The following is a 24,891-nucleotide window of genomic DNA, read 5'->3' as shown; positions in this document are numbered from 1 at the left end:
GATTGAACCAGAGAGTAGAGGATGCACATCATCTTACTGCTTCAAAGGTGGAGGCAGCCAGGAATTCAAGGCTAATGTCTACCATAAAGCAAGTTTGAGGCCAATCTGACCATATTCAAACCTTGTCCCAAGCACTTAAGCAAACCAAAATAACACCACCAATGTAGTGAAATAAAATCCCATGTGCTCTAGCTCTCAAACTCAAAACTCTCTGTATAGGAGTGTTGCTCCTAAACACAACCATTTGCTTAACTTGTCGTTAGTAGCTTGGGCTGGGAGCAGCAGAGTGATGCTCGTGGTTTTCTCAGACTCTCTTCCATGTTGTCAGGTTCTATGGAGACGGGATGGGCCAGTCTAGGGCAGGGAAGGGGATGGGCTAGGGAGGCTCTGCTTGGAGCCAGGTTTTATTTCATCTTCTACTGAGTAATGAACTTTGGGCCATGACTCCATGACGAAGTTCCAGGAGAAGACATGAAAGACTTCACTTTGCATGCCTCTGTCAAATGTCAGTTTGCATAAAATGTGTCATTTTCCAAATCAAGTCATGTGGTCAAGTCAAGACTCAGAACAGGAAAGTTACGCAAAGAGGTCAATAAGAGAGTCTCAAATAAAAATGTAAGCAATCACTGTATACCACAATTTCCAAAGCAGTAATTCAATATTTTAAATATGTGTACACACACATATATGAAATTTTGTGTGCCAATTCTACACTACAAAGTAACCAAACAACTAAAATTCAATGAAGATAGCTCTCTCTCCAAACAAATTGCTTTCTCTTCAAACAAACAAATCTGAAATCCATTTAGGTTCTTTATTCTTATGAATCTGACCAAATATCCACCCTTTGCTATTGTAAATGTACCTTTAAATCACTGCCTCCTACTGCATAATCCAAACTTTCCAAAGTGTACAAGTCAGGGGAAGGCTCTCATGGCAGTTCATCATCTGTGAAGTGTTCTCTTACCCAGCCAGCCACCTTCCACCATTGACTACAGCCATAACTTAAGTTTGCAGCTCAAATACTAGTTGAAGATAGCAATAGTTGATTTCTCACTAAGATAGTATCTATGTGAGTGTCTAGAATGTGCAATGTGTTTTGATGGGGCTACCCACATATTTACTCTCCCATTTCAATTATTGATATATGTTTGAAGACTATGTCTACTGCATTTTTTTATGTGTGGATTATTGTTTCATACTTCTTTTATTCTCATATTAAATCAAAATATGTTTATAAGGACTTGATAAGTATATTTTCATATTCTTACTTTTTAATTTTTAGAATTTATTTGAAGTTTTAAAAAGAACTGGGCAATGATGGTGTAAAGCTTAGATTCTAGCACTCAGGAGGCAGAGACACACAGATTTCTGAGTTCAAAGCCAGCCTGGTCTACAGAGTAAGTTCCAAGACAGCCAGGACTACACACACACATACTGCACACATATCTCTCGCACACACACTCACACACAGTGTCTCAAAAATATTCCTTGAAGTAATCCAAGTGGCACAATACAGCCAATCCATTGCTGAAATAGGGGATTACTCAACTGAGCAAAACCTCTTAGATGCCGATATGAGACTGACTGTTTCAGACTGCTCTAAATGCACAGTGGCACAATTAACAATATCCAATCAGATCTGTTCTTTCCTGAGTAAATAAAAATTCAAATTCCAATTAAAACTGTAATACATCTTCAACTTAAATGTTTCTTATGGATATAATATCAGCATTATTATTTAATAATGATAATTTAAAAGATTTGTTTTATTCATAAGTTGAACCACAATCTATAAGAGGGAATGGCTCATCTGCCTATAATAGGCCCAAAATGCAAATCAAAAGTTCAAGAATGCCAACTGACCTTTCTAAGATCCAACAAGAAATTCTTACAACATTCTTGCAAAAAGCTTTATGAAGCAGATGGCCATGGAACCAAATCGCTTGATGGTGTTGCTGGCAACGTCAGTGGCGCGCCTCGTGTTTGCAGACTCAAACTGAACTATTGCCACAGGCTTTGTGCTTGCCTTTTCTGGTTCCGCTGATGACACAAACGTGATTCAAATCCCTGGACTGCTTGTTACAGTCAAGGGCACGTCCAGCAACAAACTTGTCTGGAATTTCAGATCCGACAAAGTCTTGCCTGTATCCAATACTTTCAGAGGTCATTTTCACCAGCCCGCTTGGGACAATGAACACTGGGGAGGTGAACTGGTTGGCCCAGGAGAGCAAGGTTCACATTGTTTTCCCAGTGTCGACTATGATGTCATCAAGACATTCTTTCTACATCATTGGAATGGGTCTATCATTTTATCTATTCAGTGATTGATGCAATGCAGCCAGTTAAGAACACACAGATCCCCTAAGCACACTGAAGGTCACAACATGACAGCCTCACATCCCTTTCATGACATCTTCTGCAAGTCTTTCATTCTATCCATAATCAGCCTTGAGGAATAAACATCTTTTCCAACTCTTCAGCACAGCAATGAAGCACACAAAGTAAGCCTAGAACATGGTCTGGTTCATCCTCACTAATCGCGATGCTGGGGGCTCTGGGTGGCCAAGATGGAGCCAGCTGGTGCACATGGGCAACAGTGGGCTGAGGAGGAAGCTGGGAAAGGGATTTTGCTATCTTCAAAATTATATTAGCCTATAGTAAACATATAGCTTTTCCTTCACTTGTACTGTCTTAACAGTAATCAAATGCAAAATAAATTAAAATACTTCATACATTAGCAATCAGGATTTGTGTCTAGAGATAATTTTTTTGCTGTTCAGTAACTTAACTGTCTCTATCTGATTCTAAGTCACCTTGATATAAGGCAGGCCTAGAGTGATTGTCCTTTGTCATGTGTGTTATACTTATGACATATTTTTAAATACCAATTGAATACTAAATTAAATTTACACTAAATTAATATAGCTGCTTTCAGAAATTTCTAAGTTAGAGGTTTCTCTGAAGAAAACTTGCCTCCCCATCATTTTCCTGTTTCAAATAAGTGAGACCCTTCTACGACCTAAGTGTCAAAAATGCTTGTGTAGCCGTTGAGCTTGTGACTGTCCCAACCATCTGCTCACTGCCTGGGTATGAGGCTTTGCTTGCGTCATCTGGTATCTGCTGTATTTGCTTTGCCTGATTGACTTATGAATTTCAAATGTAATTATCTATAGATATTTACTAAATGTTGAAAACAGAGGAACATCTTACATCAAACTATTGGCCCTGGAAACATGCATAAAAACAGAATTCTAATAATAGAATACACATACGTGAACTGGCTTGTGGGGCTACAGTGTCGTCCATTTGAGATGTGACGTGGCATGGAAAATAGACACTGTTCTCACATCAGAGAACAGTAGACGTAATCAAAAAGGTCCTAGAAACAGGCAGGAAAGACTATGGGTCCATGAGAGGCACACGGCTCCAACTCTATTAAAGTTGTCCTGAGCACTGACTGTCATTTCTGTTACACCCCAGACAGTCCATACAAAGTCAGGAGTGAGGCCCACAGGAATATGAGAAGATGGAGAATTCCCGTCCCAGCTCCCAGTAGAGGGACAACTAGGGGATGGAGTGGTACTCACTACATTTGATTTTCTTCTTACTCGTTCACTCGGAGCTCTTGGTCAAAAGAAAACAAAGATCAAATTTAAGTAGAGCGTAATGGCAAACTGGTAAGAGTAAAACACCTTAATTCCAGCAGGCAGTCACGTGTCTGCTTTCTTCCAAGGAGGGGAAATAGTTCCTAATCTTATGTAGTTCCTACAGATTATCAATCACATCATGCCGAGGATTAAAAAGCTGACAAGTTAAACGTTCATTTTGTCCTAAGAACATGGAGTGCAGACTTTGAGTCATCCAGTCATCTGCTGGGTGACCTTCTTCTACCTGCCAACACTTGGTAAGCCCAAAATAGTGGACTACGAAATCGAACGACTAATTTAAGCCTGAGAAAGAGCAAGAAACTTCAGCGACAGGAAAAGAAATATATAGTTTAAAATGACGAGAAATTAACCTGGCTGAAAATAAGATGTAAAGAAGAAATGACAGCATTTTGTAAATGGCCAGGTGTCAGGCAGATGATACGTTCCTGCTCAAAGGAGTGAATTGGCCTGAGCCAGGCTGACTCCATGACAGGCTACAAACTAACAGCTCAGGAGACCAGGCCTGAGTTTCTGCTTCCCAGAACTGGGCAAGTCAGTTACTGGAACAACTGCAGGCTTGTGTAAAAGGGACCCCTTCCCAGCTTGTAAGAGCCAAACTTGTAGCCAAGAGGTAGCCCTCCTTCGTATGAAGAAAGAATAGTTAGTCTGAATCATAGCAACAACCCCCAGAGATAGAATCCACCAATCAAGATATAGATCATCTACCCCTCCCCCAGTGTTCTTCTTTTTGGGCTTTAAATTTGAATCCGTGAATTCAGTCGGGGTCCTTCCATCATGATGGAGTTGGTCCCCTATATTTGGGAACAAGTGCTCTTTGCTTTTACATGCTATTTGAATCTGCAATATCTTTCTTCAGCTACTCATGGACCCTAACACTGCAACGTCATGTCTGTAATTTCAGGACAATGACTCAGTGACTTCAAATGTCTCCATTTTTTTACTATGCAAATTTAGATACTTTTGAGGGTGGGTAATAAACTCACTGCTACAAGCAAGCTGTAAAACACCCATGAACTATGATCGAATTGTAGGTTTTTTTTCAGCATACTTATAAATGCCTCTAAAGGAAATGGCCTGAAACAGGACAGTTTCCTTCCTCGAGGTGAACTTCTAGCAGCTTGTTAGGGTGGTGCCTCAGGCCTGAGAGGCCATCGGTGCTGCTCACCCTAACCACCCAAAGATGGAGAACTGAGCGACCACAAGGAGACCTGCTCACTTGCAGAATCTCATGTCCAAAGCTAAGAGCAGCTCCTCCCTGCAAGAGCTGGCGATACCAGCTCAGCTTCCCCACCCCTTATTTTGGAATCTTGAAACAAGTCCTGTTCTGAAAATCCGCAGTCCTCTATCAATTCTGGAAAGCTTTTCTAGCCTGTGGACCATATTCTCATGACCTGAAGAAATGAAGAAACCACTACAGGAGAAATGATAATTTAATTGTTTTCCTTTGTAATATGACTATCTTCAGTTCCCTCAAGATATTTCCCGGGCTGGTGAGATGGCTCAGCGGGTAAGAGCACCCGACTGCTCTTCCGAAGTCCAGAGTTCAAATCCCAGCAACCACATGGTGGCTCACAACCATCCGTAACGAGATCTGGCGCCCTCTTCTGGAGTGTCTGAAGACAGCTACAGTGTACTTACATATAATAAATAAATAAATCTTTAAAAAAAAAAAAAAAAAAAAGATATTTCCCAACTTTAATTTCTTCATATGAAGTTTATCAACATTTGATATTAAGTTTTTATATTAAATATAAATGTTCCCTTCTTTCATAGTTCATCTTAGAGATAATAAAAGACTGGGATTTTAAAGCACAACTTTTATATTTTTTATTTATTTGTTTAGCAGAAATTATATTTACTTTGTAATATTAACTCAACAGTCGCAGGCAGCCTATTCAGTGAGGACTTATTGGCCTCACTTTCATAGAAGGACTGAGAGATAAATACACTCAAGGTCACCCAAGGGCAGCATCTCTGTAATGGCCTTCGGCTTGCACCAGGGCCCTGGGCTTCTGTATCGCCTGTCACTGGGCTTTCTCTCTCCTGTGTGTGTCCAGTGGTGGCTCTTCCTGTGAGCAAGGTTAGTATCCCTGAGCACCCAAAAGAACTGAGGCTGTGGGTTTTAATTTCTAACATACAGTCTAAGATTACATGAAGCTGGAATTTAAATTCTTGTTTTATTTCTGTTCATGGCTACTCCAGCATCATGGCTACTCCAGCATCATGGCTACTCCAGCATCATGGCTACTCCAGCAGTGAATTCTGACAACTTCTTTGCATTTTTCATTTCCTACATGACACATTTCCAATGGAAAACTGCCACACCTAAGTGCACATGTGGTCATGACTAAGTACCATGTTAAATGATGTGATGATGAATACGTTCATCTTGGTTTCCTACATACACTAAATCAATTGGATCATTTTTGTTTCTTCGGAAACCCATTCATTCTCCCACTTGATTGGCCAGGGTTCTCAAAAAAAAAAAAATGACTATAACCTATAAGATGAACATATATTACAAGAATTTGTTAGATGGATTCATGTTAAAATAGTAACAAGTAATTCACACTGAAGAAGCTGAGAACCCATCAGTTGCTTGGTCGCTGGGGGTGGACACAACAGCAGTAGAAGTCCTTCAGTAACTGCTTCACATTGGAGGAGCCCGCTGGGGGCTCAGACTGTGAGACTGGATGTCTTAGCAGCTGCAACCTGGTGTCAAGCACCTGGAAGGTTCCTGGAGAGCTATGTGTCCTTAGTTAAGAATAGAAGCCTGGGAACACCAGTCTGACATCAACAAAGGCTAAGCAAGTGAGAGGGTCAGGGTGAGTCAACTCAGAGCCAAGGGGAGGCTGAGCCAGTCAAAGGTGAAGACTCTACCTTCTGGCTACACCCCTTTTATCTGGTCAGGAGTGCCACCTACACCTTCCCACATTGATTATAGCAATCAAGGCTTTCTTCTTTTTTAGTTACATGTTTGACTTTAATCGTTAACAATTACTGCTCAGCAAAATCAAAACCACCGTATCATATATAGTAGATCAGTTATTTCTGGAATGGTCTAAGAATTCAGAAATGTGTTTGTAGCCTTGGAGGATGAAATTTTTTTAATATTACTAAAATATAATTAACTCACTTTCTCTCATTCATTTTGCTTACCTCCAACTCCTTCCATGTCCTTTGCTCCTTACTCCCTGTCAGATTTATGACTTCTTTCCCCCTAATTCATATATATGTGTAAATATACATGTGCATAAATATATACTTGAATAAATAGATTAAAAGAACCTGTTGGCTCTATTTGGTGTTGCATCTATGTATATGACTTCAGAGCTGACCACTTGGTGTTAAATGACCAATTAAGAGGCTCATCCCTGGGAAAGACTACCTTCTATAGCTCTCAACCTCCTCCTTAGTTGGTGGTTTGGTTTGGTTTGGTTTGGTTTGGTTTGGTTTGGTTTGGTTTGGTTTGGTTTGGTTTGTTGTCTAAGGATAGCCCCTGGAGATTTCCCCTTTACATGTTAGCATGTCTGCTGGCGCTGTCATCGTCTAGGTCCTGTTTAGATGGCCATATTTTTGAAGTATCATTGAGTAGAGCTTCCCTGTTATTCCTAAGAGAAGCAACCTTACAGCAGACTTCCTGGCCCTCTGGCTCACTCGAGTCTTTCTTCCCCTCATCCTTTGATGTTCTCTGAGCCCTAGGTACAGGAATTGTGTGATAGGTGTTCCCCATGGGCCTCAGCTTCACATGATTGACCAGTCATGGTGATCTCTGTCTATTGCAAAGAGAAGCTACTTTGGTGAGAACTGGGAGCTACGCTAATTATGGGATTAAGTATAAGTATTTAGAATGCAGTTGGGAAGTCTGCTGGTAGTGTTTGTCTTCTAAAATCCATGATTTCACTAGCCTTACAAAGTTGGCTAGGTTTCCAGTACCAGGAATGATTTTGTTCCCTGTGGAGTTAGCCTTAAGTCCAATTAGAGAGTTGTTGCTTAGTGGTATAACGCCACTACTATAGCCTTAGGAATAGCTTGCCTTGCTCTGCATAGTTGTGGTCCAATGGCTTCAAGGCTGGGTGAGACTGTTGGCTGCTTTCCACTTGGCAGGCTGCATAGTTCTTTCCAAGACTATAAAGGTTGCCCACAGGGAGAAGGCGTTTGGGACAGGGCCTCAGAGTCCTCTGTCCAAAGTTCACGGTGTTTTCTTCAGCAGTAGGGACTTATCTTCTATCTCTTGGAAGCAGCCCAGGGCAACAGCAATAGCCAATCAGAACAATACTTCAGGTGTGGCTCCCTACTCATGTGATTGACATTTGTACCAAGTTGACATTAAGACCAACCATCACACTCTGTACTTCAAATCATTGGCATAAACTTGTTTAAAAAAAACTAATAATAGTTTTACAGTTCTTAGAGCTTCATCCCATTTACCTCTCCAGTTTTTGTGATGAATACTTTTCTATTTTTCCCATTGGTACCTATTCTACAAATTGTCTACTTTGCTCCAAAGAACAATTTCTGAACTAATCAATTTTATGTTTTGATTGGATAATCTATTACTCTATTTTTTAATACTTTTTCATTACTGTTTTTGCAAACAGCTTAAATTTTCCCCTAAATTTTACTTCATGCCTTATAACCCATTTAGAAGCAACTTCTGTGTGTATGCAGTGTATGGTATTGAGGGAGCACAGTGCATGGGATTGGGGGAGCACAGTGCATGGGACTGAGGGAGCACACTGCATGGGATTGAGGGAGCACACTGCATGAGACTGAGGGAGCACAGTGCATGGGCTGTACTGCATGAGACTGAGGGAGCACACTGCATGGGCTGTGGGGATATTTGCATGTGTTCAAGGCATGATGAAAGTAGAAGTAGAATTACTAAAGAAAACAGAGGCTGAGATAAAACTAGAAATGAGAAGCTTGAGGTAAGCCTCACCAAAAGAGCAGAAGAGATGGAAGAAAGCATCCCAGATGTGGAAGACAAGATAGAAGAAATGGACTAGAAGACAAGATAGAAGAAAGGGACACCACAGTCAAAGGAAATATTAAACAAATCTAAGTACAAAAGATCTAGGAAATCTTGGACTCTATGAAAGAGCAAATCATAGAAACAGAAGGGTGCAAAACTGAGGCCAAACATGCAGAAATGACTTTCAACAAAATCACAGAAGAAAATTTCCCTAAGTCTTTTTAGGTTCAAGAAGCATAAAGAACACCAAATAGACAGGACCAAAAAAGAAATTATCCACAACACATAATAATCAAAATACTTAAATACACACATAGGAATATTAAAAATCTATAAGGCAAAGAGACCAAGTAACGCATAGCTTCTCGGTGAAGACTCTAAGAGCCTGGGGGGCCTGCACAGATGCTCTACAAACTCTAAGAGGCCACAGAAGACAGCTGACCTCTCTGGCCACTCCTTGCAGAAAATAGTGCCACACCCATCAATCCCACCCCTCCCCCCACCCCCACCCCTGCCTTCCCAGAAGGAACCCTGGGCTCAGCAGTCTATGTAATGTCCCTGAAACATTATCACTTACCAAGCTTCTACACCATATTTTTCTGAAAAGAGGGGAGCAACCGTGGCTTGGTGACATGTATCTACTACACGGCTGTCGGAACTTTTCACTATATTGATGAACCAAAATCGATGTTTGAATTAGTCTCTGCTTGGGCAGTTTTGTTTGGTTTTGGCCTGTGTTTGTCAAGTTTACTTAATTCTGCTTATACTAAAAGTTTCAAGGGTCTCATTTTATAATGTCATCCAGAACTTGGCTCTCATCCTTGAACAACAGTAGGTAAGCATGGAACTCAAGGAGACAGGCTCCATGACAAGCCGCTACTGCTCATTGGATGTGGAAGTTCCAATTTCCGTGGAGAGCTGCTAAACATGATTCCAGCAGATAGGAGGACAAGTGTGAGGGCTTACCTGGGCTATAACTAATGCACATTTGATTCGTGGGTCATGCTCATAATCCTTTATCTTTTGCAGTGTTTGCCATATCATGTTTCTAAGTCCATCCTGATCCTGCTCACCCTGAAGTTCCCATGACATCTTCACCAGGTTATACACTATGCCATAGTATCCAATCCAGATCACCTTCTCACCTGCAGGGATGATGATGATGATGATGATGGAGAAGGAGGAGGAAGAGGAAGATAATATCAATTTTTTGAGAACATGCTTTCTTATGCATGAAAAGACAAACTCAATTTCATTCAAATTGATAATTAACACTATTAATCTAGAGAAATTGAAATTCAGAACACTCTCCAACCTAAACACCACAAAATAGTTAGAAATTTAGCTATATTAAGTTCTACTCTCAAGATTAAAATAATGTCATTTATTCTTCAATTACTCTTTTTACCTAGCTAGGCTATTTTCTATATGGTAATGCTTAGCATCGATAATTCTGATTTAGGTAGAGACAGGAAAAATAAATTTGAATAACAGAATAATAATACAGTCCTCAGAAGAAAGATAAACTAAATTTAGTTAAAGAATAATATGGAAAAAAACTGGGCCTATGGGAAAACCCTGAATTTTCAAAAGAAAAAGAAGAATACACTTTTTTTTTACAAAAAGAGATGGAAGGTTTTAAAAACCCAAAACTTCAATAAGAATATTTGTTATTTTAAAAATCCAGACATAACGGTTTGTGCCTTTAATCCCAGCACTAAGGAGACAAAAAGCAGACAGATCTCTGTGAGTTTGAAGCCAGCCTGGTCTACACAGTGAGTTCCAGGACAGCCAGAGCTACCTAGTGAGACCCTGCCTTGAACAAAACAAACAAACAAAAGAATAATAATTATTACTTTTATTGACATAAACTGAAGCCCCAACTATGTCTGGATTCTAATCTGTGCTATACTTCTGTTATATAGGCCTTATATTTATATTTACTTAGCACATATGTATGTGCATATATATATACATATACATACATATATACACATACATATATATATCCATATGTTTAGCACATGAAAGGAAACACAGGAAACCAACTTGTTTCGAAGGCTCCCTATTGTCACACAACTGATGAGCAATAAAGTAGGTAAAGCCCTGTGTGATCTATGCCATGCAACACGTGTCCTGATTCAGACAAGGGCTGTTCTAATTCACACACTCATTCACAGGGAAAGAAAAGATCACAGGGTCAGAAAAGTAAGGGAAAGACTAGGAGAAAGAAAGAGAAAGTGTGCACACATTTCAGATACTGAAGAAGGGCACCCTCTAATCTCCTATCCTAAACATCCACTGTCTATGTCACTGTCACTTAGGGAGGAAGGGAGGAAGGAAAGGAAGGAAGGAGGGAGGGAGGGAGGGAGGCAAACAAGAGGCAAGCAAGCCAGGCATCTAGTAAGATGCTCCTCCCCATGCCAACTAAGTTATGTACAACTAAGGGATGGCAATATTTAAAGTTCTGTAGCTGGAAAATGGGCCTATTGGTGAGTAGTAATGTTTCTCACTACAAAACCAGAATATAATCAAAAGAGTGAAGATTTCATTATTTTCTTTCTTGGAAATAGACAGCCAGTGGCTTTGAGTGGCGGACCAGTCCAGGGAGCAGAGATGGCATACATGAGAATTTGGAGAACACTAGATCCTTGAAAGATGATGTAATGGGAAGGCTGGTAGAGTAAGGAAGGGAGCTGGAAAAGGGAAGACCTCACCGGACCTTGCAAGCAGGGTGATTTGGAAGGAGGTAGAGATAGATGTTAGAGACTGGCCCCATGTAGGAAGATGCCAGGATGAAAAAGCCAGGCAATAACTGCTACACCAGACTCTGACTCACCTTTTTAGTCAGACTTACTGCAAACCACGGAGCCGTTCCTAATCCATGGTATGTCATTTGTCTCTGTATAAATCCCAAATTAGAGAGCCAGACAACCATGTCTCTGTCGTTTTAATATATCATTTTAGAATACATCCGTCTCGGCTCATCCGCCTCACTTGCAAATATATTACACAAAGAATGTGAGACTGGCGTTCTTGAGTAAATGCTGAATTCTTTCTTCTAATATTAATGTAAACTGCCCCTTTCATTTAACCCTATGTCTGTCCAGACAAACGGTATGTTACACTTTATCTGCCTCCAAGCCATTCTTTTGCTCATTTCCTATTAAGCAACCCTGAATCTTCATAGTTCATCTCCTGACTTGCACTTATACAATTATATGGATAACATGTTGGAATGGTGTGTGTTGTCCATTGTTCTAGGAAGCCAGATATTGTTTGATTCACTCTGACATATCAACCACTTAGCCTCATGACTACAGCACAAAGGATGTGGGGGTAAGGACTGTCCATTTGTCTAGGATGAACGTGTTGCTTAACAGTGCTTTATAAGGACAAAAATGAAGTTGTGCTAAAGGAAATCAGAGTAGCTGAGCCAAGAATAGGATTCCTGCGGAGGTGCAGTTCAAAGGAGAGGGAGGATGTCACACTGGGCTGAAGGAATGAGTTCATATTAATATGGAGGCTGTAAAGTCAGCTAACAGTAAATGGCACCATAAGCAACAGCTGATGTCTCAGCAAAGGAGCGATGCTATATGCTATGTCTGTTCCATGCAGTGTCCCATCCATTCCATCAGGGACCTGGGTGATAAGAGTTTCGTGATAACAGGTCCTTATTGTGACAGGCAGGAGGAGACTGGAGAAGAAGAAACAAATGCCAGCTGTCAGGGAGAGTAACTGATAAAGCTTCTGTGTCGAGCGGAGAATGGGGAGGTCAAAGAAGAAGCACTGTTTTTAAAGTTAAGGGGACAGAAACAATCGTGAAATCGCTTGCGAAAATGAGACGGTTGTTCAGAGGAGTCGGTTTAGAAGGCAAAGAGCGAGTGTTTGGAAAATGTGAAAGGCAGGTGAGGGAAAGTCTGACTTCCAAAGCTTTTTTTTTTTTTTTTTTTGGTTTTTCGGGACAGGGTTTCTCTGTGTAGCCCTGGCTGTCCTGGAACTCACTCTGTAGACCAGGCTGGCCTCGAACTCAGAAATCTGCCTGCCTCTGCTTCCCGAGTGCTGGGATCAAAGGTGTGCACCACCACTGCCCGACAAGCTTTTTTTTAAAGCCTGGCTAAAAGAAATGCATCATGAGAAACATGAGTGGCATTGCTTCACATCGCAGCAGAAAGGTAATGGTGGGATTCATGTAGTTATTTCTCAAACTTAGGTGAGAAAAGGTTTAATAAGATTACTTCCAATGCTTTCTATAGGCGTGTGCTGTGTCTGTGTGTGGTGTGCAAATGCCTCTGAAGAGCAGAGAAGGGTGCCAGAGCCCTATGAGATGAACATGCAGTCATTTGTGAGCTGCTGGACGGAAGCAACAGGAGCTCAGCTCCAGTCTCATGCTAGAGCTCATGACCGCCGAGCCAACTCCCCAGTCGGTCATGAAAAGGGCTTTGAGTCATAAAACAAGTGTCCTTTGTTCCAGATTTAAACTCACTTTTAATTCTTAAATTGTTTTCTGGGCTTTCTGTTCTGTTTTTGTGAAACAGTCTCTTGTAACCCAGACAGAACTTGAATACACCATGTAATCCAGGCTGGCCTTAAACATGTGTTTAGACAATCTGCCCTCTACTGCTGGGATTGGAGGCATACACCACTAGTTACTCAGAGAATCCCAATTTATATCCCAGTTTCTTTTTGCAATTCATCACCCATAGCTGTGTTTAACCCTGAGCACAGGTTTCACCAAGTCACCCAGCATCACATAGAACTGCTTTTCTTAAGGGGAGAAATTATTTAAATCACAGTTAAAGTCGCTCACATCTGTGGTCAAGTTGGCCCACTGTGTTTCAATCTATAGAAGCAGTTCTCAGCCTTCCTATTCTGAGACCCTTCAGTACAGCTCCGTGGGTTGTGCTGACCCCCATCCATAAAGTTATTTCATTATCGTTTCATAACTATAATTTTGCTGCTGTTATGAACCACAACATAAATATATATGTCAGATATATGACCACCAACAGGGTCACAACCCACAGATTGAGGATCACTGATCTATAGAAGCAGAATTTCATCACAAGGGAGGTATCTTGGAGCAGAGCTGCTTAGCACCCAGCAGCGAGAGGAGAGAGAGAGAGAGAGAGAGAGAGAGAGAGAGAGAGAGAGAGAGAGAGAAGTCTGGCAGCCTATGAAAAGAAGCTCTAGACATCCAGGTTCATTACAGCTTCCAGAAGGATTCAACATCTCTCAGTTCTGTTCAGGCTAAGGACTGAGACTTCACCAGGTGGGCTTTGGGGTCCACCACTGTAATACATACCACTAATTTTGTTTTCACAATATGTTGCGGTGGATTGGTATTTAGTGTCTTTTAGACACCGAAATACAATGTTACTGGGCTACAGGAGGGTATTTCCACACAAACATCTGATGTGCCTTGAGCATATTCCCAACCGTGCTGTCTACCTGGTCACTTAGCTTCTCTCCCTTTGTTCTCCCAACACGTCTAATTTCATAACATCTATGCATATGTGACTTTTATGAATCTATATAAAACCCAGGAACAGCACATGAAAGGTCACATGTAAATGTGACTTTCTCACAGTTACCTAATATAAATGTCTACGGTTGCACCCATTTTCCTACCAAGAACATGTGTGGTGAGGGGGTTTCCATGGTTTCTGTGTGTCACGGTTTTCTTCATCCATCCCCCGTTGATGAACATCTAGGCTGGCCATGTAACTGAGCTACCCTTAGCAGGGCTGTGGTGAACACAGATGTACCACTTGGAATTCTTCAGGTAAATACACAAGAGTGGTTTCATGGGGGTCACAGGCTACATCTATGTTTAGCTTTGGGGGGACCTCTACATTGATCTCCTTTGTAACTGCATCTGGTGTTTTCCTAATGACTACCTTTCTGACTGGGCGAGAGAACACGGGAAAAGCTTTGCTTCGCAGCTCCTCAATGGCTCAGCATTATTTTCCTTCATTTGTACTTACTTTTTACTGACCTATATACACAATACTATTTATTGACTTATCTGACTTCTTATGTTTTTGAGTGACACGTGCCTGCTTCCTTGTTCCATTTGCTTCCTCTCACCGTGAGTTTGGATGTCTTTAATGGTAAGGTGCATTCCTTGGAGGCAATGAATGGATAGACTGCTTTTTGTTGTTCTCAATCCAACCTGCTAGTCTGCACATTTTCATGGAGGGGCACAGGTCACGGATGGAGGTATCGAGAGGTGTACAGTAGCTGGTGTCATCTTGTTGATTCTTTAGTGCTTGTTGTTCTCCTAGTTTTCACTCAGTGACTGTTCTTCAGTCCTTTAAAGTGGGTTAGACTTTCCTATCACCTCCAAAATGTATTGATCTTTCGCTTTTGTGCAAAGCATTCCTTCAGGGTCTTCTGTAAAACTGGCTTAGTATCCATAGATCCCTTGTTTGTTTTGACGATGAAGTCTTTCAGTTAGTCTTCAACCATGACAGCTTTGCTTGGGTTGACATTTCTTGTCTTTTAGACACGGAAGTACAGTGTTCTGAGTCCTTCTGGCTTTGAAGTTCCTGCTCATGCACGTGCTTGTATTCTGATAGGCTTACCTTGTTTGGGAGCTGGGGTGTCTCTTGCAGCTGGCATATGCTCCACGTGGTATGTATTTAATGCTTTAACTATAACATGCCATGGGCAGGTTCTTTGCTCATCTTGTCTGTTTGGGATTCTAAATGCCAATTGTACCTGGGTAGACTTGCATAGACTTAAGAAATTTCTCTTATGCCTTTTTTTTTTTTAAAAAATGTTTTCATGTATTTTTCATGAAATTCTTCTCCTATTCCTGTGTCCATGATTGGTTTTATTATAGTGTCCTACAGATCTTATACGTTCCATGTGTACTTCCTTATTAATCTAACTTGGTCATTAATTGAATATTCTTTTTTTTTTATTCACTTTACATCCTACTCACTGTCCATCTGCCCAATCACCCACTCCTGCAATCCTCTCCTCTGGAAAAGTAGAGGTTCCCCCCCATATCCCCAATCCTGGCACATCAAGACCCTGTGGGGCTGGGCACATCCTCTCTCACTAAGGCCAGAAAAGGTACCCACGCTAGAACAACATATCCCACATACAGGCAACAGCTTTTGGGATAGCCCCTGCTCTAGTTGTTTGGGACCCACATGAAGACTAACCTGAACATCTGCAACATATGTGCAGGGGAGGACCTAGGTCCAGCCTTGTCTGTGGAGGAGGACCTAGTTTCAACTCATGGTGTGCTTTGGTTGGGGGTTCAGTCTCTGAGAGCCCCAAGGGTCCAGGTTAGTTGACTCTGTTGGTCTTCCTGTGGAGTTTCTATCTCCTTTGGGGCCTACAATCCTTCCCCCAACTCTTCCATAAGAGTCCCCATGCAGATTTCCATCCACTGTTTGGCAGTGGGTGTGTGTATCTGTCTGAGTCAGCTGCTGGTGGAGCCTCTCAGAGGGTAGCCATGTTAGACTCCTCTCTACAAGCATAACAGAGTATCAATACTGTCAGGAATTAGTGCTTGCCCTTGGGATGGGTCTCAAGTTGGGCTGGTTATTGGTAGGTCTCTCTGCTCCATCTTTGTCCCTGTATTTCTTTTAGACAGGATAAATTTTGACTTGAATGTTTTGTGGGCAGGTTGGCTCCACTGGGGTCCCTGCCTAGCTATAGGAGATGGTCTCTTCAGGCTCCACAGCCCCAATGCTGTGAGTCACAGTTACAGTCATGCCCACTGATTCCTGGGTGGTTCCCTCATCCCTGGTCTCTGTCACATCCTCGAAATGCCCCCACCTCCCCACACTCCATCACTTGCAGATTTCCATTCATTCTCATGGCCATCTGGCCATCTCTCCTGTCCCTCCCCACACCTGATCTTTAACCTGCCAATCCCCATCCCCATCCCCATCCCCTCTACCACCCAGTTCCCTTCCTTCATCTGACTCCTATGACTATTTAATCCCTCTTCTCAGTGAGATTCAAGCACCCTCACTTGGAAACCTTCTTGTTTAGCTTCTTTGAGTCTGTGGAGCACAGGTATCCCATATTCTGGCTAATATCCACTTGGTTACCTCATTCAAGATGATATTCTCAAGATCCATCCATTTACCTGCAAATTTCATCATGTCTTTGTTTTTAATAGCTGAATTGTATTCCATTCTGTAGATGTAACAGATTTTCTTTATCCATTCTTTATCCATTCTTCAGTTGAGGAACATCTATCTAGGTTGTTTCCAATTTCTGGCTATTACAAATATAGCTGCTATGAACATAGTTGAGCAAGTGACATTTGGGGTGGTAAAGCATCTGTTGGGTATATGACTAGGAGTGGACTTGAGGTAGAACAATTCCCAGTTTTTTGGGAAACTGTCAAATTGATTTCCAAAGTGGTTTACAAGTTTGCACTCCCACCAGCAATGGAGGAGTGTCTCCTCGCTCCACATCCTTGCCAGCATGTGCTGTCAACTGAGTTTTTGATCTTAGCCATTCTGACCTGTATAAGATGGAATCTCAGAGTTCTTTTGATTTGCATTTCCTTGATGACTAAGGACTTTGAACACTTCTTTAAGTATTTCTCAGACATTCAAGATTCCTCTGTTGAAAATTCTATGTTTATCCCTATATCTCACTTTTTAATTAGGTTATTTGGGTTGCTTCAGCTGTGTTAGGATATCCAGGGCTTGCTGTAGTTGGGTAGCTGTGCTCTGACTTTTGTAGATTGTGTTCTTTTAAGGGCTTTTAGCCATCTGGGTGGCTTTGGTCCCTGGATATTCTTATCATAGTAGGTTTTGGAGGGTTAACGTTGATGGCTCTGGTGTTGCACTCCTCCAATGAGTTTTCTTTGGCTGTATGGTTCAGGACCAGCAGGTCTGATGAAGGTGAGGGAGAGATGGTAGAAGAATGGAGGTCCACCAGGGATAGCAGACTGCTCAGAGCAGCTGAGGATGCCCCCCCCCCCAGAGGACTCAGGAAGCAGGGAAGGTGTGTGGAGGAAGGGAAGCTAATCTGTATGGTTCAGCCTCCGCAAGTCCAATAAAGGTGGGCAGAGAGGTGGCAGAAGAGTAGAGCTTACCTGAATATTCTAATCATCTGTCTGCAAGCCCTGTCTGTATTCTGTCTTCCCCTTGATTCATTGTGTTGCAGAAGCTTTCTGCAGAGATTTTTATTCAACATCCTGCACTTTTTACTTCTAGCCATCATATTGTTTTTTTTCAATATTTCTATGTCATTATTAAATTCCACCTTCATATCCATTTTTCTCATTTCATTCTGTTTTTGTCCTGTTGGAATTCATTTAGTGATATATTTGTGGCTTCTTAAATTTATTTGAACAAACTTAAAATTGTTGTTTTAAGTTCTTGCCTAGAACATCATTTACTCTCATTAAAGGGTGCTTCTGTGAGTTAGGAGGAGTCAGGTCGCTTTGGTTTTTCTTGGTCCTTGTATTTGTGCAATGGTCCTTTCACATGTGGAGTTAGACCATTGGTTGGATATTTCTTTTAACCGCCCTCACTCAAACAGTGGAAGTGTTTGCAATCTTCAAAAGGTTTCAGAGGGGCTTGGTTGTAGTATAATTAGGTCTCCATTTTTCTTTGCTACACTGGAGATCTAATCCACTAGTTGGATCCTAAGCGCTGGGTCAATATTGAATATTCCCAGGAGAATAATATAGTTTCTATCAGGGAAACTATCAAGGAGTAGGGCACTGTGAAAATGCAGTGACCATCAAGTAAAATGGAATCACCCCTTTAACTCAGATAATTTTAGGAAGTGGAGGAATGCTGAGGTGTTCATCAACTTGGGGATGGGGGGGGCGGGCAGAGTGAGACTAGTGGTTAGTGCTGGGGTGGGAAAGAAACATAGAAAATAAAAACAAGGTTGGGGAGATGTCTCTGCCATTAAGGCTAAGGTTCACAACTAAAGAAAGTTGGAGACACTGGGACAAGGAGGGGGAAGATGTGTCTGTGGCTAATGGCACAGTAAAGGGAGGTGAAGAAAAATTACAGTTTGTTAACCTAAAAACAATCCCAGCATTTCAGGAACCTGACATGTGGAGGATCCCAAACCAGGCCATGCTATGTTCCTTGGAAAGACTATTAAGAATAAGAATAGTTATAAAGAAATGAATAGAAGAGAAAGAATGAAAATGACCAGTGTCCTGATAACTTGACATTGGGCTTTAAATAAAAGAGACGGGGAGAGATATGAATGTGTTAGAGAGTCTGAATGCCTGCTTGGATTTCCGGATGCTAGTCGCACCTGTGGGAGTTCAGATCACAGATGCTGGCCGGGCCCATCAGTGAGAGGTTCTTTACAGGGTGGGTTGAGAAAGTTGATCCCTCCCCCTGAGAGGCCCTTCCCAATGTCTATCATGTGATTGGAGACTATGGCTCAATTCTGCAGACTCTGGTTCTAACCAGGCTTCCCCCTCACAGGATACTGAATGGTTCTGGTTCCAAGTTTCTTCTCTATAATCTAGAAGTATCCTGTTGGTCTGTCTTTGCTCTTGGCTTGCCTGGTTGCAATCCCCAGAGGATTCTAGCTTCCTCCTGAGAATAGTCTTTTGTTAAAGGGCTTCTCAACATTGCTTCAGTGATGTACCCAGAAGAGAGGCTCTAACCTCCATTTGTGCAAGCATCTCTCTTCTCTTCTTCTCTTCTCTCTCTTTCTCTCTCTCTCTCTCTCTCTCTCTCTCTCTCTCTCTCACACACACACACTCACACACACACACACAATAGATGATAGATAGATAGATAGATAGATAGATAGATACATACATACATACATACATACATACATACATACAAAAGAAAGGAAGGAAGGAAAGAAACAAAGGAAGAAAGAAGTATTTTGAGTGGCTGTTTACTTGGTATAGGTAATCTCTGATTTGGAAATGTGATTCCTCACAGGTAGCCTGAGTCACATAAAATCAGTTCAACCTCTGGGAATGCCAGAGACTGGGACAAGCCACTCAGCAAGCCATCTGTCTGAGATCTGCAGTAAAAACTATGAATAATAAATCATGGGGAACCTCCCATAGCGGAGTATACCCTTGGTACCTTATCATTCACTGTTACCAGTAGGAAATGCTGTCTGCACAACCCACTGGGAGAAGACAGGAGGGTGTGGCTTACTTTGCTTTAATCTGCTTTAAGCATCATTTTTTCCCTTGGCTGGTTTTAATTTGTGTCCTTTCACAGTTGAAAGTTATAATAAAGAAGTAAGTTTGTTAATTGTGTGAGTCCTTTAACAAAATACGGCAAGAGCTGTCTCAGGGATCCCCAAAATCACAGTGGATGTCAAAAAATTCTGAGACCCTTCCCCCAACCACGGAGCTTGCAGCTGCTGTCAAGAGTTGAGATGCTCCTGGGGACTCCCAAGGAACTACTTTACATATAAGTAGTACCTAAAGTTATTTTGTATATATAATCACAATTGATTCCTGTTGCACATATTAAGCAAGTGGGCAACAGAATAAACTGAAGAGAACCATTCTTAAAAATAAGCTCCCAGTTTTTGCAGGGACTGTTAGTGGCCAGAGAATGAAAACACATTCTTTTATTAGAATGTGATAGTTGACAGGAAGAGGATGCCAAGTAGGGTGCCAAGATGTTTGTGAATAACTAAGGAAGTTGGTGGGACTTGCCTTACTTAAATTTCATGATCTTCTCCAACTGTAAATGATGGAGATCTGTTCATTATAAATAATTATTTTCTGGAGCTATAGCTGAAAAGGACAAAAATGGTTTGTTTTTTTCATCAGGACCAACCATGATGCTTATAAATATACTTAAAATGCTAGACGGATTCCTTGATGTCTTTTTGGTTTCACTAAGCCTAGTTTGCACTACCATGAGATACAGATTGTGGCAACAGAGGCAGGTAATTTTCATAAGCGTTTCTATTCCAAAGCAAAACAAGGAATAATAAGGAAAAAGCTTTTCAAGACAGCCTTGGGAAGTAAAGCAATATAATAAGAATGTTATGTTTACAGGTGTGCTACAGAAAACAACAACAAAAATGTCGCTCATGACCTGAGTTCTAGTCACCCCAGCCCACATGAAGATGCTGGCCATGGCAGCACAGCCTGCAACATCAGCTCCGAGGGTGGTAAAGACAGGGATTCAGCAGCCAGACTGAACTCCGGGTTCAGAAAGAAACATGCCTCAGAAACTAAACAAGTGGTTAGGGAAGCCAGCCAGCGTAGCCCTTCGGTCCTGCGTCCGTGTGTCCTCGTGTCCACACTTCCGAGAATTCAGAACCCAGTGACACAGCTATGCTCATCTTGAGTTTCAGGCATTCAAACTTTCTGACACCAAGTCACCTACATCTGTCTTTGCTACACATTTTCCCTCTCCCATTCTAACGTGTGTCTCTCACCAGCTGTCTTATTTTAATTCTTTCTGATCAGCAGATTCTTTGGAATATGGTGTGAAAACAAAACAGTGACATGCAGAACCAGGGTACGGTAGGAACACCTGGGTCCTCCTCCCACTACAGAGATACATCAGTTTGCTGGGAGAGAAATGAAAACACTAGGAAAAAGCCTTCTGCACAGCGGGAGCAAAGACAGAAACAAAGTGGAAATTGCACCACACCAACACCAGTAGGAAGGCTCGAACCATCCACATCATAGCCTCCCCCTGAACACAGCATTATAAAACTGGAACAGAGCAGTCAGCTAAAGCATCCCCAGCCTGAAGATGGAAATGGACATCTAGGGGGCGTTGGTGGCTCAGTGGTTAAGAGCACTGACTGCTCTTCTGGAGGTCCTGAGTTTAATTCCTAGCAACCACATGGTGGTTCACAACCATCTGTAAAGGGATCCGATGCCCTCTTCTGATGTGTCTGAAGACAGCTATAGTGTACTCATATACCTAAAATAAATAAATCAATCTTTTAAAAAAGAGAGAAATAAGAAAAAAAGAAATAGACATCTTAATTAGGAAGCCCACAGGATTCAAAAGTTTATACAAAGAAGCCCACATCATAACATACAACATTTAAATTCAGAAAACAGCAAGAGAACAATTCCTTGTCATGGACAAGGTGAGTCCAGGAGCCTAGTGAGTGAGTCCAGGAGACTAGTGAGTGAGTCCAGGAGACTAGTGAGTGAGTCCAGGAGACTAGTGAGTGAGTCCAGGGGACTAGTGAGTGAGTCCAGAGACTATTGAGTGAGTCCAGGGGACTAGTGAGTGAGTCCAGGAGCCTAGTCAGTGAGTCCAGGAGCCTAGTGAGTGAGTCCAGGAGACTAGTGAGTGAGTCCAGGAGACTAGTGAGTGAGTCCAGGAGACTAGTGAGTGAGTCCAGGGGACTAGTGAGTGAGTCCAGGAGACTAGTGAGTCCAGAGACTATTGAGTGAGTCCAGGAGACTATTGAGTGAGTCCAGGAGACTAGTGAGTGAGTCCAGGAGCCTAGTTAGTGAGTCCAGGAGCCTAGTGAGTGAGTCCAGGAGACTAGTGAGTGAGTCCAGGAGACTAGTGAGTGAGTCCAGGAGACTAGTGAGTGAGTCCAGGAGACTAGTGAGTGAGTCCAGGAGACTAGTGAGTCCAGAGACTATTGAGTGAGTCCAGGGGACTAGTGAGTGAGTCCAGGAGACTAGTGAGTCCAGAGACTAGTGAGTGAGTCCAGGAGCCTATTGAGTGAGTCCAGGGGACTAGTGAGTGAGTCCAGGAGACTAGTGAGTCCAGAGACTAGTGAGTGAGTCCAGGAGCCTAGTGAGTGAGTCCAGGAGCCTAGTGAGTGAGTCCAGGAGACTAGTGAGTGAGTCCAGGAGACTAGTGAGTGAGTCCAGGGGACTAGTGAGTGAGTCCAGGAGACTAGTGAGTCCAGAGACTATTGAGTGAGTCCAGGGGACTAGTGAGTGAGTCCAGGAGACTAGTGAGTGAGTCCAGGAGACTAGTGAGTGAGTCCAGGAGACTAGTGAGTCCAGAGACTATTGAGTGAGTCCAGGAGACTAGTGAGTGAGTCCAGGGGACTAGTGAGTGAGTCCAGGGGACTAGTGAGTGAGTTCAGGAGACTAGTGAGTGAGTTCAGGAGACTATTGAGTGAGTCCAGGAGACTATTGAGTGAGTCCAGGAGACTAGTGAGTGAGTCCAGGAGCCTAGTGAGTGAGTCCAGGAGCCTAGTGAGTGAGTCCAGGAGACTAGTGAGTGAGTCCAGGAGACTAGTGAGTGAGTCCAGGGGACTAGTGAGTGAGTCCAGGAGACTAGTGAGTCCAGAGACTATTGAGTGAGTCCAGGGGACTAGTGAGTGAGTCCAGGAGACTAGTGAGTGAGTCCAGGAGACTAGTGAGTCCAGAGACTATTGAGTGAGTCCAGGAGACTAGTGAGTGAGTCCAGGGGACTAGTGAGTGAGTCCAGGGGACTAGTGAGTGAGTTCAGGAGACTAGTGAGTGAGTTCAGGAGACTAGTGAGTGAGTCCAGGAGACTAGTGAGTGAGTCCAGGAGACTAGTGAGTGAGTCCAGGAGACTAGTGAGTGAGTCCAGGGGACTAGTGAATGAGTCCAGGAGACTAGTGAGTGAGTCCAGGAGACTAGTGAGTGAGTCCAGGAGACTAGTGAGTGAGTTCAGGAGACTAGTGAGTGAGTTCAGGAGACTAGTGAGTGAGTCCAGGAGAGTAATTAATGTGTCCCAAGAGACCGGAAGCAGAGTTTTCAGATACTTTTCTGGGGAGTGTGGTCTTATATTCAAAGCTGGAAAACATTCAGTAACAAGTAGTACTGCATCTACAATCTAGACTTCAAAAAGTGATAAACAGGGGGCTAGAAATGGATTTCATAGGTAAAAGCAATTGCTGCTCTTCCAGAGGACCAGGCCCTGGCTCCCAGCAACCGCACTGAGCCTCGAAACCATCTGTGTGTAATTCTAGTGCCAAGAGATCCAGTGTGTTCTTCTGGACAATGTGGTCATAGTGTGCTTATATGCATGGCATGCCCACTCACTACTTTAATAAAAAAATTTTAAATGAGAGACTTTGCCACACAAAATGTGCATAATCCAACGGCCTAAGAACTCAAGTGGGATTTTCTAAACTAGAAACAACCGAGGAAAACAACGATATAATCAGAAAGAATACAAAATGTGCTTTCTATGAGAGTCACATTATATTTTTAAGGATACTCACAGCCTGGGCAGTGGTTTGAATGATAAACGTCCCCCACACTCTCAGGCATTTGAATACTTGATCCCCAGTTCATGGTGCTGTTTGGGTAGATTTAGGAGCTGGTGGCCTTGCTGGAGGAAGTTGTCACAGGGAATGGGTTTGGGGTTTCAAAAGCCGCACACCATTCCCAGTTGGCTCTCTCTGCTGTTTGTAGATCAAGATGTGAGCTCTCAGCTTGCTGCTCCAGGTAGCATGCCTGCCTGCTGCTATACTTCCCCACTCCCACTCTCCCCACACCTCCCAACTGTGGCAGTGAGGGACTCTGACCCCTCTGGAACTGTTAACCCCAGATAAACTCTCCTATAAGCTGCCACACTGGTGGTGGCATTTTGTCACAATAGAGAAGTAACTAATACAGGCTGAAAATAAAGATAAGGAAGCAGGCATGTATGCAGCAATGAAAGGCAAGCTGGGAGAGTGCCTGGACTAGAGAGAGAGGGGTGGTAGGGCACAGGTGGTGTGAAGGAGGAAGTGGAAAAAGGGGAAAGGTTTTATCTGTGAAGAGGGTGGCTAATACAGAAGGAAGAGAGAGATAAATAACAGATATTTAGAAAATCTATAGGGAAACATTTTATGAATGTCCTTAAAAATATGCAGTATGTGTAGTGTGGTATGTGTGTGTGTGTGTCTGTGTGTGTGTGTCTGTGTGTGTGTGTTTGTGTGTGTTTAATATAGAGCTATGACACAGAGTATAATAATAATACTTCCCTCAAGATCGACAGACTGCCCGACAAATACCCAGTGCCAAGAATGAGAAATAGCCCCTTGAGTTGTTGGTCAGGAGAGCCCAAGGGTCTTCTGAAACAATACAGGCTGCTGCTGTTGCCCTTGGTTGCCTCCCCAGTGTTAAAGAAGACCTTGATCACATAACTCAGAGGAATTGAGCTTGAACTGACCTAGAAATCTCCTGCCTGACAACTAGCTCCCACAGTATTCTAAGATGCTATGCAAGTTGCCAAAGGGGACAAGCAAAGGATCGTCCTACCTGGCTGTAAAGCTTATACACAATAGTGACCAGCCCAGTGAGACATCCCAGATGGTGCGATTAGACTCCCTTGTTGGGGAAAGGTGGGGGTA

At 42.5% G+C, this 24,891-nt stretch overlaps 1 protein-coding gene across 5 annotated transcripts in view; it reads right to left on the bottom strand.

Annotated features, from left to right (window-relative positions):
- Positions 1 to 24,891, bottom strand: part of Tmem232 (transmembrane protein 232) — a 251,427-nt gene that overhangs the window by 120,397 nt on the left and 106,139 nt on the right. For all 5 annotated transcript variants that reach the window (XM_021149603.2, XM_085832954.1, XM_085832955.1 and 2 more), the window contains one exon: positions 9,613 to 9,791. In XM_021149603.2, the coding sequence (XP_021005262.1) occupies positions 9,613 to 9,791 (179 nt within the window). The remainder of the gene's footprint in view (positions 1 to 9,612; positions 9,792 to 24,891) is intronic.

This window comes from Mus caroli, unplaced genomic scaffold, assembly GCF_978045245.1.
Source record: "Mus caroli unplaced genomic scaffold, Mus_caroli_1 scaffold_18, whole genome shotgun sequence".
Classification (NCBI taxonomy): Eukaryota; Metazoa; Chordata; class Mammalia; order Rodentia; family Muridae; genus Mus; species Mus caroli.
Note: the sequence above shows the minus strand (reverse complement) of the source record. Positions and strands in the feature narration are given on the sequence as shown.